This window comes from Gadus macrocephalus, chromosome 2 (genome assembly GCF_031168955.1).
Source record: "Gadus macrocephalus chromosome 2, ASM3116895v1".
Classification (NCBI taxonomy): domain Eukaryota; kingdom Metazoa; phylum Chordata; class Actinopteri; order Gadiformes; family Gadidae; genus Gadus; species Gadus macrocephalus.
Genome location: NC_082383.1, coordinates 22760335 through 22776278, shown reverse-complemented (window position 1 = coordinate 22776278; position 15944 = coordinate 22760335). Strand labels below are relative to the sequence as shown.

The 15944-nt window shown below is 44.4% G+C and overlaps 1 protein-coding gene and 1 long non-coding RNA gene across 2 annotated transcripts; both read left to right on the top strand.

Annotated features, from left to right (window-relative positions):
* The first annotated feature begins 11842 nt into the window (after positions 1 to 11842).
* Positions 11843 to 14991, top strand: LOC132470051 (dual specificity tyrosine-phosphorylation-regulated kinase 4-like). The gene is made up of 10 exons (XM_060068174.1): positions 11843 to 12211; positions 12370 to 12510; positions 12696 to 12834; positions 12938 to 13019; positions 13104 to 13276; positions 13361 to 13421; positions 13532 to 13628; positions 13877 to 14082; positions 14526 to 14623; positions 14827 to 14991. Exons 1-10 carry the CDS (start codon positions 12069 to 12071, stop codon positions 14989 to 14991), a joined length of 1305 nt encoding a protein of 434 aa, XP_059924157.1. The 5' UTR covers positions 11843 to 12068.
* On the top strand, positions 14072 to 15205 carry LOC132453040 (uncharacterized). The gene is made up of 3 exons (XR_009524564.1): positions 14072 to 14145; positions 14526 to 14963; positions 15122 to 15205. It is a non-coding gene; the product is annotated as an uncharacterized LOC132453040 (long non-coding RNA).
* The last annotated feature ends 739 nt before the right edge of the window (positions 15206 to 15944 follow it).

Below are 15944 nucleotides of genomic sequence, written 5' to 3'. Positions count from 1 at the left end.
GCACAATTGGTTTGTAGTTAAATATTAATCGTTCAAAGGGATATATCCACCTGACCAATCAAACAAGCGAAAAACGAACATCCTGCGTACTCTAGTGAGCCTAAATGTGTACTTGCGAGTAAATAAGTGAAAACTGCTTTATTCAATATGAGCGTACAAATCATATAGTTCTTATGTTTGCTAAACAAAGGGCTGGGTTTTTGGACACTGATATTGTTCCCAGAGTTATGTGTGTATGTTCACCTTTCCTCTGGGCCTGAAAAGCACCGGAATAAACAAAGATATGGCTATGGTTATGGGTTCCCATAACTCCGGATGTCCATTTCCTGGTGGATTGTAAAGGGGTCAAGGGTCAAGCAGACACAATACTAAGACAGAGCTTTACAGAGTAAAGTTACTGAGCTTTACTATCAAATACCGTCAAGTACTTTGTGTGTTTTGAGTGTGTGTGTGTGTGTGTGTGTGTGTGTGTGTGTGTGTGTGTGTGTGTGTGTGTGTGTGTGTGTGTGTGTGTGTGTGTGTGTGTGTGTGTGTGTGTGTGTGGGTTCAAGGGTCTTTCTGATAAAAATCATAAGTGCTAGATAGATCTTTGTACTGGATATACGACTGGATATAGATCAGTACTGGATAGATCTAGTACTGGATATAGCTTAGGGTACTGGATAGATGTTAGTACTAGATAGATCTTTGTACTGGATGTACGACTAGATATAGATTAGTACTGGATAGAGCTTTTATGGCTAAGACACTGTGATCCCTTTCCATGTTCATACCGCAATGTTTATAGGCTGTCAATAGGCTACCGTTTGTTTCATCACAAGCTTAATACTGGATAGATCAATCAGATCTATCCAGTACAATCAGAACAATCAAATAAGTGTTAAAGAAAATAATTCAATTGTTTTTAGACTAGCCTACTAAAATCTTTTGTGATTTAGACATCAGATTTGACCGATACAATCGACTTTGTTCAATCCACTGTGATTTACCGAATGTTTCCTATAGGCCTATACAATAATACATATTTCAAGAGCTCACACAAATAGTACGACCGTGTGGGACTGAAGGTAAGGACTGCCTGGTTTTAGGGGGCAGCCTGTGCCTTTATATCGGGCTAGTGTTTGTTTCATACCCCTTAACCTAGATCTCGCCACCTCTGCTGTTTTTTGTTTTTTTTGGTTGATTTAATTTTCTTTTGCTGGTTGTTCGTTGCCTCTCAACTAACGTTGTTGAGGCATACAATAACCTGTGTTGCCCTTTTCTGTCTTCCCAAAAAACACTAAAAACCTCGTCCAGTTGGTGCTACTCCGGAGTCTGGGGGAGCTGAGTGGTGCATCCAGCCGCTACAGGGGTTTGGTCATAGGGATTGTGCCACGTCAATCGTTTCTGTGTAAACTGTTTGAGGATAGAGTCATCCGAACTTAAAACAGTTTTTCTCATTTAATTGAGTAATTAAGGTACAATAGCACACAACAATCAAAATACATGCATACGAACAAACATACAATCATCCGAGGCCTCCAATGGGATTTTGCCCTGCGTCTTTCCAAGAGCTCCGCAAGGAGAAGTGCTATGCGTCGGCAAAAGCAAGGACTTCTTCCAGTGGCAGACAGGTCCCTCTGCCCCCAATTAAGCTATAGTAGCCTACTGGTTAACCAGGTGGTAATAAACTATCTAAATAATAGACGAACCTTCTCGGGATGTCATAAAGGGGGACGTAGCCATGCCTTATCAGTTGGAGCCCGTGCTCCTCGACCTTACCAAGGGGGTCAGGAATGGCACATTCCTAATTTTCCCATCACACCCGGTTTACGTTAACATAACACACTTTGGCAACCCGGCTCGGTGAGTGACCTGCCGCTCCCCAATAAGCACAAGTTTCAGCTTGCTCAAGTAAAAAAGGCACGTTTATTTCAAACAAAATGACCGCTATCAAATAGAACAAAACGCCTGGGAGGAATAGGCATACGTGTCTCTCTGGCCGGAATTAAAGCCCTCTTGGTATTCCTCGGTCTCTCGATTACCCGTCTCTCCACCCGTGAACCACGAGAGACTTGATTGATCCTTGAAAACGGCTATTGGCTTCTCCACCTGCTGCTCAGGTGCTGCTCATCCCGATTGGTGACAGCGCCAATGCGGTCACTGGCGCCATCTGGTGGAAATGGACTGTATCTACCCCGTAGGCCTATACCACATCTCCCCTGGGCCTCCAGGGGAGATGTGCCGGAGCCGGGGTTGCCACACTCTTTTTTTACTTTGTAAGAATACGGGGAGCATATTTTGATACAGTTAAACTGTTATTATAATAAGATTATAATACGATTGCAGGGGTAGGCCTATATGTGCAATGTGTGGGAAAGAAAAGAAAGAAAAGCAATTTAAGAAAAAGCATTAATAATTAATTTAATTAATTAAAAAACACAAACACGAAAAAGTGTTCAGCACTTTGCTGGGGGGACCCGAGGCTCCGCAGAAACGCGTGTCGCTGGAGGAACCTCGGAAGGCGTCGAGTTACCCGGTTGAACTTGAAGCAGCTTCATCCCAGGTCTTCCTCACCTTTGCTGGGGGCAGGCTGGCGTTTGAATTCAGCCCACCCATCCTCCTGGCCTGGGCACCCCGCGGTCGGACTCCGACTGTGGACTATGGCCGATCGTGGTTCAGCGAAACCAGATCATATGTATTATTTATAAAGCATATTTAATAACAAGGGGAGGGTGGGGGAGATGTTATGTTGTTTTTATATTTTTGTTATAATACCCGCTTTTTATTATTATTACTGTAGGCCTACTTTATAAAATAAACTATGAACTAATGCTGTATGTGTGATTAAGTAACTTGGATGGATTTGCACTCAGCGTAAGGGTGATTGCTGGTTAAGAGCTGAATTTATTAGGGCACCAATTTTGGGCGATCCGAGGTCCTTCTGCCTGCGTTGTGTGATGCTGAAGCCCGCTGCCCACTGTGGAACGAGAGCGCACGACCGCGCAGAGCCGGCAGTATCGCGCTCTGAGTGGCGACTGAAGCGGCAGCAGCCGCGAGTTCCAGTGGAAGCACGGCGGGCCTCGGGACGAAGCTCCCGACAGCAACCCTTTTTTAATTTGTCATTCTGATATCTGTATGATTGTGTACGATTATTCATGTCAACAAGTACATGAAAACATCCACGATAGGTCACAAATAGCTGTCCGTAATGTTACCCCACTGTGAATGCAAAAAAATGAGTTAATCCTTCATCAAATGTTTTCAGGTCATTTGTCATCATCATATCTGTAGGCCTATGTGTACACAATTATCCAAGTCTGCGTTCATCAGAGTCCACGCAACAGGAAAAATCCACGATGGGTCACAATCGACTTCTAATGTTTGGAATAAATAACTGCATATATCTGGAGGAATCCACCGTCTATTGCATGTTATTCTGGGACAGTGGTTCATGATTGATAATATCTGGCCAATAAATCATACACCGTTGTGTCTGATCTCTCCCAGGTGGGCATGAGGTAGCCTTTAGGTAGGCCTATACATGTTAATTACTGTCGGAAATAAATAAATGGAAAGGTAGGTGAACCATCGTTATTGTCTGTGCGCTGTCTGTGGTTGATATCATTACAGCTTCACATGAAGGCCTATATGGAGCTTGATTCTGTATGACAGTTTTCATAAGGCCCATAATAATGATGAGGTGACCGACATTAAGAACCTGCAGGCTTCCACTCACGACAGCCAGCCAGGCCTTTATGAATTCTCAAAGTCTCCCTCCTAATAATTGGGAGGGATTTGCTGCACGATTATAACACATTAATTGCACATAAATTAACAGAATTGAAATGCATACAAAATCAGATTTCTTTTTTATTTGTTGGATGTTTTTTTTATATAGGCCTACCTTTGTTATTATTATTATTATTATTATTATTATGACTTAAATGTTCTCGATAAGTCAATTGCACAGGCCAAGATTATGATTTAAAGGAATATCGTGCAGGCCTAAATTAAAATGGGCCCATTGTCGGTTACAAGCTCTTCTGAAAGAAGTGTGTTCATATCTCATGCCATCATACAGTCAATATGGTGATCTCACGACATTATGTATAATGTCGTGCACAGTAACACACAGACAAACCCACGGCAAAGGTCGAGAGGTCATCTCGTTACAATGAGATGAGATGAGTACATTTTGAGATTTTCTTTCTCAGAATCTTTAATGTTTACATTTGTCATGACAACTGTTGCACTCATATTGAAGACGCTTCTGTTCTGAAGAGATATTGCTCGACGATTTCACTCTGATTATAAATAAGTGTCTTTAGTCTCAGTATTGTTTCTGCAAGGAACGAACGGTCCAGTTGACGATTTGATCCAATAGAAAACCACGGTAGGTGTCCGTGACTTTCTGCCGTATAGTTCGATTTTTTTCATTACACACCGATGAAACTATTTTAATGATTCATTCAGAAATTGGCAGATTAGTAGGATTATTTTGTTTAGGAGTTGATAGGCCCTGTCTTTCGCGTTTGTTTAATCGTTTATCTGATTAATCGTTTGAACTGATATGGAGGTTAGGTAACCATAATGCAGCCATCAAGTCGTCCAAGTATTTTTTTTTAATAATTGTCAAACAAAATCAGATCAATATTTATGTTTGGAAAATATTTTTTTTATACATTTATTATTATTATGGCTTCAATTTTCTCGATTAGTCAATTGCGCGGGCCAAAATCAGGACTTCAATTAATATGTAGGCTACTCAATTGTGCAGCCCTTAATTAAAATGTGTCGGTTACAAGCTCTTCTGGAGGCCAAAAACCGTGGCAAGAAGTTTATTCATAGTTGTATTATATGCCACGAAATAGTCTTCAGTAGGCCTAAATATGGTGATCTCACGGAAATATTTATAATGTATAGGCCTACACATGCACGCACACACACAGACAAACACACGGCCACGGTCGAGAGATCATCTCTCTCATGACGTCACAATGAGCTGCGTCAATATCGAGATCTATTTTCTCAGAACCTTTATTGTTTGCATTTGTCATGACAACTCATATTGAAGACGCTTCTGACCCGAAGAGATATTGCTCGACGATTTCGATGATTTCCTTCTGATAATAAATTGGTGTCTTTAGTCTCAGTATTGTTTCTGCAAGGAACGAACGGTCCAGTTGACGGTTTCATCCAGTAGGAAACAAAGGTAGGTTTTCCGTGACTATCAAACACCGAAGAAAAAAAATCGAATGATTCCCTCGGGAATTGAATCGTTTCCCCGTGATATCAAGGCCTCTATGCGGCCCTCAAGATGGCCCAATTGGCATTAATTAGTTCAGACACAGTTCTCTGACATCTCTTTGCACTTGAGAATCGCGTCTTGATATTGTAAGGCTAAATGTTTATGAGGAGTCACTGAATTAGGCAGCAATTCTTTGAGTTATATCGACAACTTTAAGCACCTGTTTAATAGATCATCGAAGTCGAGGTTTCGGGTTGATAATAGTTGTGTTCTGTCTCACGTCAAATGTTCACTTTTCATAATAAATAATAATAATAGTAATTATCACAACAGTAAAAATGATATTATTATTCATAATAATAAATTAAGTTACGTCCCGCCCGGCGCCATTGTGAGACAGAACCATCACAGGCGACCTCTCATCATCGTGCATCACCCAAGTGGGTGCTACATATTGGTGGTGGTTAGTGAGGTCCCCCCTTCACTTTAGGCGTCTTTGAGTGTCATTAATTATTATTATTCTTCATGTTTAACCTCTGTTTTCCTTTTATTCCTAGTCTGTTTTACATAGTTTTGAATGATGACTATATATGCTCTGTAAGGTGACCTTGGGTGTCTTGAAAGGCGCCTCTAAATTAAATGTATTATTATTATTATTATTATGGCCTGTTAGCCATGTTTCGTCAACTTCATCTGCCCTTATGAACGTATTAAAAATATCAATCTTAAAATATATTATAATTATGAATATCAAGTAGGCCTATCTGACACAACCTCCCTCTCCTTGTATCGTATCGTCATTAGGAGCTGAGGAACATGGACGCCCGCCTCCCAAAGCGTGCGCCCAAGCCCAAGCCTCCTGCTCAGAAGAGGGCCGTGCTTCCAGCGCTCACCAAGACCCAGCTGCGACCCCTCCGCTGTGATGGTGTCCTGGTCAGTGGTCCCGCTGAACTAGTCCTCTATAGTGCCCCACATGGCCACATTACCTGCATCATTTCATGTGAGACGCCCCACTTTACGGTAGCCTACGTGTATAGTGCGTCCACATAGACGTAGCCGATATGGTAAATCTGGTATGTCTTTGAGAAGATTAATCACGCATGTAGAACACCACACGAAACCCTGATTTGCAGACCAAAAAAAGTGTTTTGAATCTAATTAGATTGACTTTAATGCAAAGCGCTCGGTAACGTCTGGGATCATAACCATTGCGTCGCTCCTCCCTCAGGAGCCAATCAAAAGGAAGGACCCTCTGCCCCCGCCGGCCTTAAAGTCTGCGGCGGTGAACAAGGCTTCTCTTCAGGAGGAGAAGACCCCCGTCCTCCCAGACAGCACCAAGACCCAGCTGAGACCCGTCCTCCGTGACGGTGGCCTGGTCAGTGTTCGTGCTGAACCAGTCCGCTAGTGTCCTACACGTCCATATGACCGTAATCATTTTAAATGAGACCCCCCACACACACACACACTAAACGCTATGTGTATAGCGCATGCACATAGACATGGTAGCCTATATGTTAAATCTGGATAGGCCTACATCTTTGGTCAAATTAACCACACTTCATGGTGTTGGCCAATATGTCTGCCTGTGCGTTTCTGTAGCCTATAATTGGATGAAAAGAACATGTAGAACACCACATGAAACCCTGATTAGCAAAACAAAAAGAAAGTGTTTTAATTCTACTCAGCAACGTCGACTGAGATCGTAACCATTGCGTCTTTCCTCCCTCAGGAGCCGATCAAAAAAACGGTCACCTGGGATCTGCCCCTGCTGGTCTATTCGTCTGCGGCGGGGAACAAAGCTCCTCTTCAGAAGGGGAAGACCCCCGTCCAACCAGACAGCACCCAGACCCTGCTGAGACCCCCCCGCCGTGATGGTGTCCTGGTCAGTGTTCCTGCTGAACTTGTCTGCTAATGTCCTACACGTCCACATTACTTACATCATTTCAAATCGTTAGCCTCATAGCATAATTGCCTAAGTTATATTTTGGCCAAATTGATATCACGGATATTGGTTCCGTGATATCTAACCTAACTCTACTCTCCTTACTTCGATACATTTCCCCTTTTGCATCTCCGCGACAATATAAAAGCTGGATCAATTAGAAATGTCATGATGTTGGAAGTGGGAACAGCAGGTTTGGCCAATCAATGGTGTGGTCCTAGCTAGAACTGTAACGTTGATTGACAAGTGCTCTCAACCCACCCAGTAGGTAGGCCTACAGTGTACAGGTGGGAGATGGGCACCCGTCCAATGGTAATAAGGGGAGAGGGAGGGCCAGCAGACATGTCACTCAAACCTCCGCGGCAGTTGTAAGGAGATTTGATTCATGATTCGAGCTGGCTCTGACTGTACATAGTTCTCTGGTTTACGTTCTTTAAGTTCTTGTACGATTATTTCAAGTTGAAGTTCTGCATAAATGTAAGATCATTTAATGCATGAATATTTTGAGGGTTGGTTGGCTTCATTTTGTACTAAACATACATTTTCTGTGGATGTATCCATGCACACGGAGCACGCGGGTGTGTGCGTGTGCAAGTGTGCGTGTGTGTCTGTGTGTGAGAGTGTGTTTATTTTTTGAATACTTATAAGTACAATTAATGTCGGATACTTTAAGACTTTTACTCAAGTAGTATTCTATTGTGTGACTTTACTTTTACCAGTCAGTTTCTTTGAAGATATCTGTACATTCACTCAAGTATGGCTTCCGGGTAATTCTTCAACCACTAACACCACTTGGTTGCAAACAATATTTGAGACTGTTACTCCAACAAAGGTCCCAATTACAATATCTCGGGAAGATGAACAAATAGTTCGAGGTTGGTTTCAACAGATTGCATTTTATGTTTGCTTCTTGAATTTGAACGGCAATTCATTGCTGTGCAATGAGAGGTCACTGCATAAGCCAGTGATGAATGATTGATAAAAACACAAGAAAGTGTTTTAATTCCAATTCAAATTACCTCAATGCAAAGCGCTCAGTAACGTCTACTGGGATCATAACCATTGCGTCCTTCCTCCCTCAGGAGCCAATCAAAGGGAAGGACCTTCTGCCCCCGCCGGCCTTAAAGTCTGCGGCGGTGAAAAAGGCTCCTCTTAGGAAAGGAAAGACCCCCGTCCTCCCAGACAGCACCAAGACCCAGCTGAGACCCGTCCGCCTTGCTGGTGACCTGGTCAGTGTTCCTGCTGAACTAGTCCGCTAGTGTCCTACACGGCCGAGATAACCCCCTCTACGAGTCTCGGTGTGGAAGTAACAGTAGTCCACAAATGGCAAAAATCCCTTTCTCCTCCATGTCGGGGTTCAGTCTGTGCTTCAGATTGATGTGGAAGTGGAAGAACCAGAGACGTCGGAGAACCCGACGCAGTCGTTTCAGATTCATAATATTCTCCAGAGGCGCACAGCTTTTGGCCGTGATAATATATATGATATTCTATAGATATCTATATATTATAGGATATTATTTGGATATGGAGCACCAGGACTCCAGCCGGAGCCCCTGAATTGTTCTAGAATATTTTACAGAACACGGCCAAAAGCTGTGTGCGCCTCCGGATGAGATTATGAATCCGAGCCATTGCGATACATCCACTGTAAACATGCGTGCTGTCTGGTTCCGTACGTGGTACCGTAGCTGCAAGCTGCTCAGGGCCACACCCCCACTCTCCACCTTGACCCGCCTCTCTCCTCCTCATTAGCATTTAAAGCTACAGACACAGAAACGGCACGTTTGTGGAAAGCTCATTGTGGGACTGGCTCATAGTGGCTGTAATTGTGCACCAATGCTGAATTTGGGGAAAGAGACTTCAGATACAGTATTAGGGGACCACTGAGACCAATATAAGGGCATCCAAAAAGTAGCATGCCATGGGACCTTTAAGAAAGAGAGAAATACTCTGTCCTACTGTAATTGTTTTCTGGATGCCTGACAACGTTAGCGATTCAGGAGTATTGACCCATTGGCTTATTCGGTGAGTATTTTTTATGTTTGCTTCTTGAATTTGACAGCAAATCATTAACATGCAATTATTCCATGCAATGAGAGGTCACTGCATTAGCCAGTGATGAATGATTGCTAAAAACACAAAAAAGTTTTCTAATTCTAATTCAAATTACCTCAGTGCTCAGTAACGTCTACTGGGATCATAACCATTGCGTCTGTCCTCCTTCAGGTGCCGATCAAAAGGAAGGACCTTCTGCCCCCGCCGGCCTTAAAGTCTGCGGCGGTGAAAAAGGCTCCTCTTAGGAAGGGGAAGACCCCCGTCCTTCCAGACAGCACCAAGACCCAGCAGAGACCTTTCCTCCATTATCGTGTCCTGGTCAGTGTTCCTGCTGAGCTAGTCCGCTCGTGTCCTACATGTCCATATGACTTACATCATTTCAAGTCGGTTGTAAGATTTGATTCATGATGTATTAGTCGAGTTGGCGTTGACTGTACATAGTTCTCGAGTTTATGTTCTTTAAGTTCTACATAAAAGTAAGTAAGTAAGTTTTATGCATGAATATTTTGAGGGTAATTTATGGGTAATTTTAGGGTTTTATTTAAGCTCATGTACTAAACACACATTTTCTGTGGCTGTGTCCATGCACACGGAGCACACGCCCGTGCGTGTGTGTGTGTGTGTCGGTGAGAGAGAGTGTGTATGTGTTGATACTTAAGTACAATTAATATCAGATACTTTAAGACTTTACTCAAGCAGTATTCTACTGGTTTACTTTGACCTTTTCCAGAGTCATTTTCTGGGAAGATATCTGTACTTTTACTCAAGTATGGCTTTCATGTACTTCCTCCACCACTAACACCACTGAGATATACATCAACAGTTAACACTCTGCTACTTCAACAAAGGCTCCAATTATAAAAGGGAAGATGAACAAATGGTTTCTAGACTGGTTTCCCCTGACACATATTATCTAGAGTCGGGACGGACACTTAATTCAGGGCTGAACGAGCGGTGAATAGTTTAGAAAGACAATACTGTGTATTGGTTTTCTGGATGCCTTGCAATGCTAGCGATTCATTAGTTTGGACCCATTGGCTAATTCGGTGACATCTGATTGTACTTTATGCTTGCTTGCTAAAATTGAACGGCAAATCATTCCCGTGCAAATATTTCTCCCGTGCAATGAGAGGTCAGTGCATTAGCCAGTGATATCTGATCACTTGCTAAAACACAAAAAATAGTTTGAATTCAAATTCAAATTGCATCGATCCAAAGCGCTCAATAAGGTCTACTTAGATCATAACCATTGCGTCTTTCTTTCCTCCCTCAGGAGCCGATCAAGAGGAAGGACACTCTGGTCTTAAAGTCTGCGGCGGTGAAAAAGGCTCCTCTTAAGAAGGGGACGACCAACATCCTTCCACCCCTCAAGACCCAGCAGAGAGCCCTCCGCCATGCTGGTGGTCTGGTCAGTGTTCCTGGTGAACTTCCACTAGTGACCTGCATGGCAAAATTACTTAAATATTTTCAGATGAGCCTCACTATACGCTATGTGTAAAGTGCATCCACATCCACATGTTGAATGGTAAAGCTGGATACATCTTTGAGAAAGTGAGCCACACTTCATCATGGTGGTTGCCAGTACGTCTACCTGTGCGTTCCTGTATTATGGGATGAAAAGGACATGTAGAACACCACATGAAACCCTGATTTGCAGACACACATAAGTGTTTTAATTCAAATGACCTTGACGCAAAGCGCTCAGCAACGTCTACTGGGATCATAACCATTGCGTCCTTCCTCCCTCAGGAGCCAATCAAAGGGATTGACCCCCTGCCCCCGCCGGCCTTAAAGTCTGCGGCGGTGAAAAAGGCTCCTCTTAGGAAGGGGAAGACCCCCGTCCTCCCAGACAGCACCAAGACCCAGCTGAGACCCCTCCGCCTTGCTGCTATCCTGGTCAGCGAACGGCTCCTTGAGTCACAATCGCTCTCTCATCTTCTCAATGTTACAAAGAGGATGTCTCTTCACGGTGTGTGTGTGTGTGTGTGTGTGTGTGTGTGTGTGTGTGTGTGTGTGTGCGTGCGTGTGTTTTCTATCTTGGACCTAAAGCAGCAGAGAGCGCAGAAACAGGAGAAGTACTGGAAACGAATGACCGCAGCAGGTAAACACACTAGTAGCGGAAATCTTCATCTGTCGACAGCCTTGGCCAGGGGTTTCCCATTTAATGTGCTGTAGTTAATGTAACTGCTATTATTTGAATGCAAAGTTGTTAGAAACGGCCCGCCGTCAGCGAAACGCTTGGTGAGATTTGTGATCGGTTACCGGTCCCTTTAGCGGATCCTTTAGATTGCAGAAGTCTGCCAGCTCGTATCTGATCCATCAGGTCGTCTCTACCCTGATTGGTTTGGGGAATCCATCTTGTTATCTCTCTTTTCAACTCTTGAATCCTACCTACAGCACCATTTAAACCATTTGGAAATAGCATTTAAACCCCAAGTGTCTCATGAAGAACAGGAAGCCTGTCCCATTCAATCAGGCCATCACTTCCTGCTGAGGAGCAAGGCATCAACATGCTCCCCGTGTCTTGTTCCTTTCCCTGCACACAGACGCTTCGACGGCCTTCAGAAGATACCTGACACCGTTTGAGCGGAGGGAAATCAAGAATTACAAAGAGGTTTGGTACCTTGGCATAGATGCACAGAAGATCCAGCAGAAATGCCCCTTCCACCATGGTTATGACGACAGTGAGGGACACTACAAGATGGTAAATACTAACAGGTGTCCTCCTGAGGGATCCTACCACAAACCCTTCAGAGTAGAAGAACGGGCTGCGTTGGGTTCAGCCAGATGTATTCATATTTATTAACATTTGGTTCTCTAAGTTATGATTGGGGGTGTTAAATGCAGGTTATCAAAGACCACATCGCCTACCGCTTTGAGGTCCTGGAGCTGATGGGTGAGGGCACCTTCGGTCGAGTCCTCAAGTGCAGAGACCACAAAACCAAGCAGCTGGTAGCCATGAAGGTCATTGCGAACGACCTGAGGTAGCTTATCATAGATCAAGCTCAATGATAGAGTGAAATCGTTACATTAAACTAACATTTCAAATTTTACCATTCAAATCACATTCCGTCATCAATATGCCAATCCGTATAATCCTAAACATTTACTATGCATGACCCTCAAACCAACCAATCTTTAGGTATGCAGATGAGGCGATGGCAGAGGTAGAAATTCTGGAGCTGCTCCAAAAGAACGATGAGGATGGTGTGGCCAACGTCGTCCACATGAAGGAGTACTTTCAGTTCCGTGACCATCTGTGCATCACCTTTGACCTCATGGGGTGGGTTTGGAAAACAAAAGCCTCATATCCTGCCCACTCATGTAGAAACAACAAACAAGATGTTTGCAATTGATAATATCAGTCCCAATAACAATGCAAATGTTGCTTCAAATAATTGTTCTTGACAAAGGCGAGAAAGAGAGAAAGACGTAGGACAAAGCTTAATGAATATGTAATCTTTCCAGAAAGAACCTGTACGAGATGATGAAGGAGAGACACTTCAGAGGGCTGGGCACCTCTCAAGTGAGGAACCATGCCATCTCTCTCGTGCAGTCTCTCCAGCTTCTCAGTAGGTCTGGCATTATCCACTGCGACCTGAAACCGGTAGGAGCCTCATCATGATCCGAGTCCTCCATGTTGACACATTCAGTTAGAATATACACTTTATGCACATGTCTTTGGGTTTCAATATCTATTTTCTGTTTAGGAGAACATCCTCCTATCACACGATAACTCAGAGGTCATAAAGGTGGCTGACTTTGGGGCGAGCCTTCTGGAACGTCGTAACAGTGAGTGTCTTGTCCTTTACCCTGACCGAAAAACACCCATCTTTAAAGGAGGCTGTTTCAGAGGAACCGTGTCCTCCTCCACAGCCGCCCCCGTTGCCCAAACACTGATCTACATGGCCCCCGAAGTTATTCTGACCAAGGTCTTCAGCAAGGCCATCGACATGTGGAGTCTGGGCTGCATCTTAGCCGAGCTCAAGAGAGGCGTGGTCCTCTTCCAAGTGTGCGACGAGTGCGAGCTGATGCTGGAAATGACGAAGGTAATGAATACCTCGTAAGGTTAGCTTTAATATTTCAAGGCCCTTCGGTTTTTCTAATGGGTTGGTGTGCGTGTTCTGTTGAAGCTGCTGGGTGTTCCCCCAAAGCATATGCTGAAGGACACCCCGCTTGAGAACTTGCTCTCTGGTGAGTAGAAACTAAACCATCCTCAAGTTGTCCGCCCAGTGACACGACGCAATGGTGGTTGGTCGTTGTGTACTTCAGTTGTGTGATGCTGTTGTGTGACGTTGATGCAGGTCCAAGAACCAGCAGACGCCGGGCCAGGCGCCATTTGTCTAAGGCCCTGGACACGGAGAACAAACTCTTCCTTGACTTCATCCAGAGCTGCCTGGAGTAGGTGCACCTCCATTCTGACCCCAGTGTGATGTGTGATACGGTCCCCAAGTCCTCGCTCATGTATTATGTCAAGTTGTTGTGAGGACATACAAAGTAGTCCCGGAGGTTGTCGCACTAGAACCAGGGGTCAGGTCGTGACCATTGGCGGGAAATGATTCAGCTCATATAGAAGGAAACAATGTCTTCCTCATCCAGCGTGTTGCAGATATGTTGATGCCTGCTCTTGTTGATCTGGCGATGTTAAGATACGAGCCGGCGAAGCGCATGACCCCGGATGAGGCCAGGCAGCATCCGTGGGTTCTGATGCACTTCCAGAGTCCCAGCTCCAGCGAGGACTCTTCTCCCCACCAGTCCACCAACTGGGAGCACATGGTGGACTCCACCAGCGCCGCAGCCCCGCCCACCTCTGGACCAGGGGCCAGACCGGTCGGAGCCAGGGACAGGAGGGAGGGCCCGCCAAATTAAGGGCGTCCCCCCCCTAATGGGGACAAGAACCGTTACATCAGGCCCCCAAGTGAGTCATGTCCATTTTTGTGCTGTTACAATGACCAACAGTTTTGTCCGTACAATGTTTGATCTGATATTAGTTACGAAAAAATACATTGGAGACTAAAGCTTTGCAGTCCAAGGACGTGGAAAAACATACATTTAGACTCCAAATGTTGTTGCTTGGAGGACATTTTCAGACCAACCCTAGTTTACCATCTCATCATCAACCTTGAGACGAGTTAAGACTTAAAAAGACCACAGCACATTCTCAACCCTTTTGCAGAGAAATAGCATTCAAACCTTCATGAAGAAACGGATGCCTGTCCCTTTCATCAAGCCATCACTTCCTGCTGAGTACAAGGCTTCAACATGCTCCCTGTGTCATGTTTCTTTCCCTGCACACAGACGCCTCGACGGTCTTCAGAAAACACCTGACACCGTTTGAGCGGAGAGGAATCAAACAGTACAAGGAGGTGTGGTCCCTTGGCATAGCTGAAGAGAAGGTTCAGAAGACATACCCCCTCCGCCATGGTTATGATGACAGTGAGGGACACTACAAGATGGAAAATACTAACAGGTGTCCTCCTGAGGGATCCTACCACAAACCCTTCAGAGTAGAAGAATGGGCTTGGTTGGGTTCAGGCAGATGTATTCATATTTATTAACATTTGGTTCTCTAAGTTATGATTGGGGGTGTTAAATGCAGGTTATCAAAGACCACATCGCCTACCGCTATGAGGTCCTGGAGCTGATGGGTGAGGGCACCTTCGGTCGAGTCCTCAAGTGCAGAGACCACAAAACCCAGCAGCTGGTCGCCATGAAGGTCATTGCAAACGACCAGAGGTATCTTATCATGGATCAAGCTCAATGATAGAGAGCAATCGTTACAGTAAACTAACATTTCATATTTTACCTTTCAAATCACATTCCGTCATCAATATGCCAATCCGTATAATCCTAAACAATTACTACGCATGACGCTCAAATCAACCAATCTTTAGGTCTGCAGATGAGGCGATGGCAGAGGTGGAAATTCTGGAGCTGCTCCAGAAGAAAGATGTGCTTGACGTGGCCAACGTCGTCCAACGACGAGGTACTGAGACGGGGACCGGTGGGTGGAGGCAGTGGAAACGACCAGCGGTCGCCAGACACTGGGTCGTTGTCAGACGGAGCAGGATGAGGATGCAGAGACGGTGGCGAATCGAACATCAGAGACTCAACGCTAAACGAAGTGTCCACAGGAGGTACAAACTGAAGAAAAACCTCACGCACAGCTGGACCTCCCAAAGAGGAGCTTCACCATTTGTTCACAGACTGAGTGTTGCTGGGGGTGGTCAGGAGATACTCCATAACCCCGACAAGGTGAAGGAACGCTCTCTGGGGGTTCCTGTTGTGCAGGGCCTGATTATTTGAGGAGGTTTCAGCGTCAGCTGGACACTTATTACTCCTGTCTTTTGTTTTATTTATGACATGATTTATTTTGTAATCTCTTCCATGTTTGCATGTCAATAAATCAGTTTTTGTTTGTTTAATACTGGCACTTAATGTACATACTGTACATACTTGGAATGTGAAGGTACATACTGAACTTACTGTGCCTACAATGGGCCAGGGCAGTGGCGTTTCATTACGCCTAAAGGCTTTTCCAACAGACGGAATTGCAATTTTGCATGACAATAAATCTGTTTTTTTATACTGTACATACTGTGCCTACAATGTTTCAAAAGTAAATTGTTCAAGAAAATTATTTTTATTTGTGTCTTTATTGAAAACATCCAGTGGGAAAAATGAGTGAATCCTAGGAGTCAAATACACTTTGAGCCT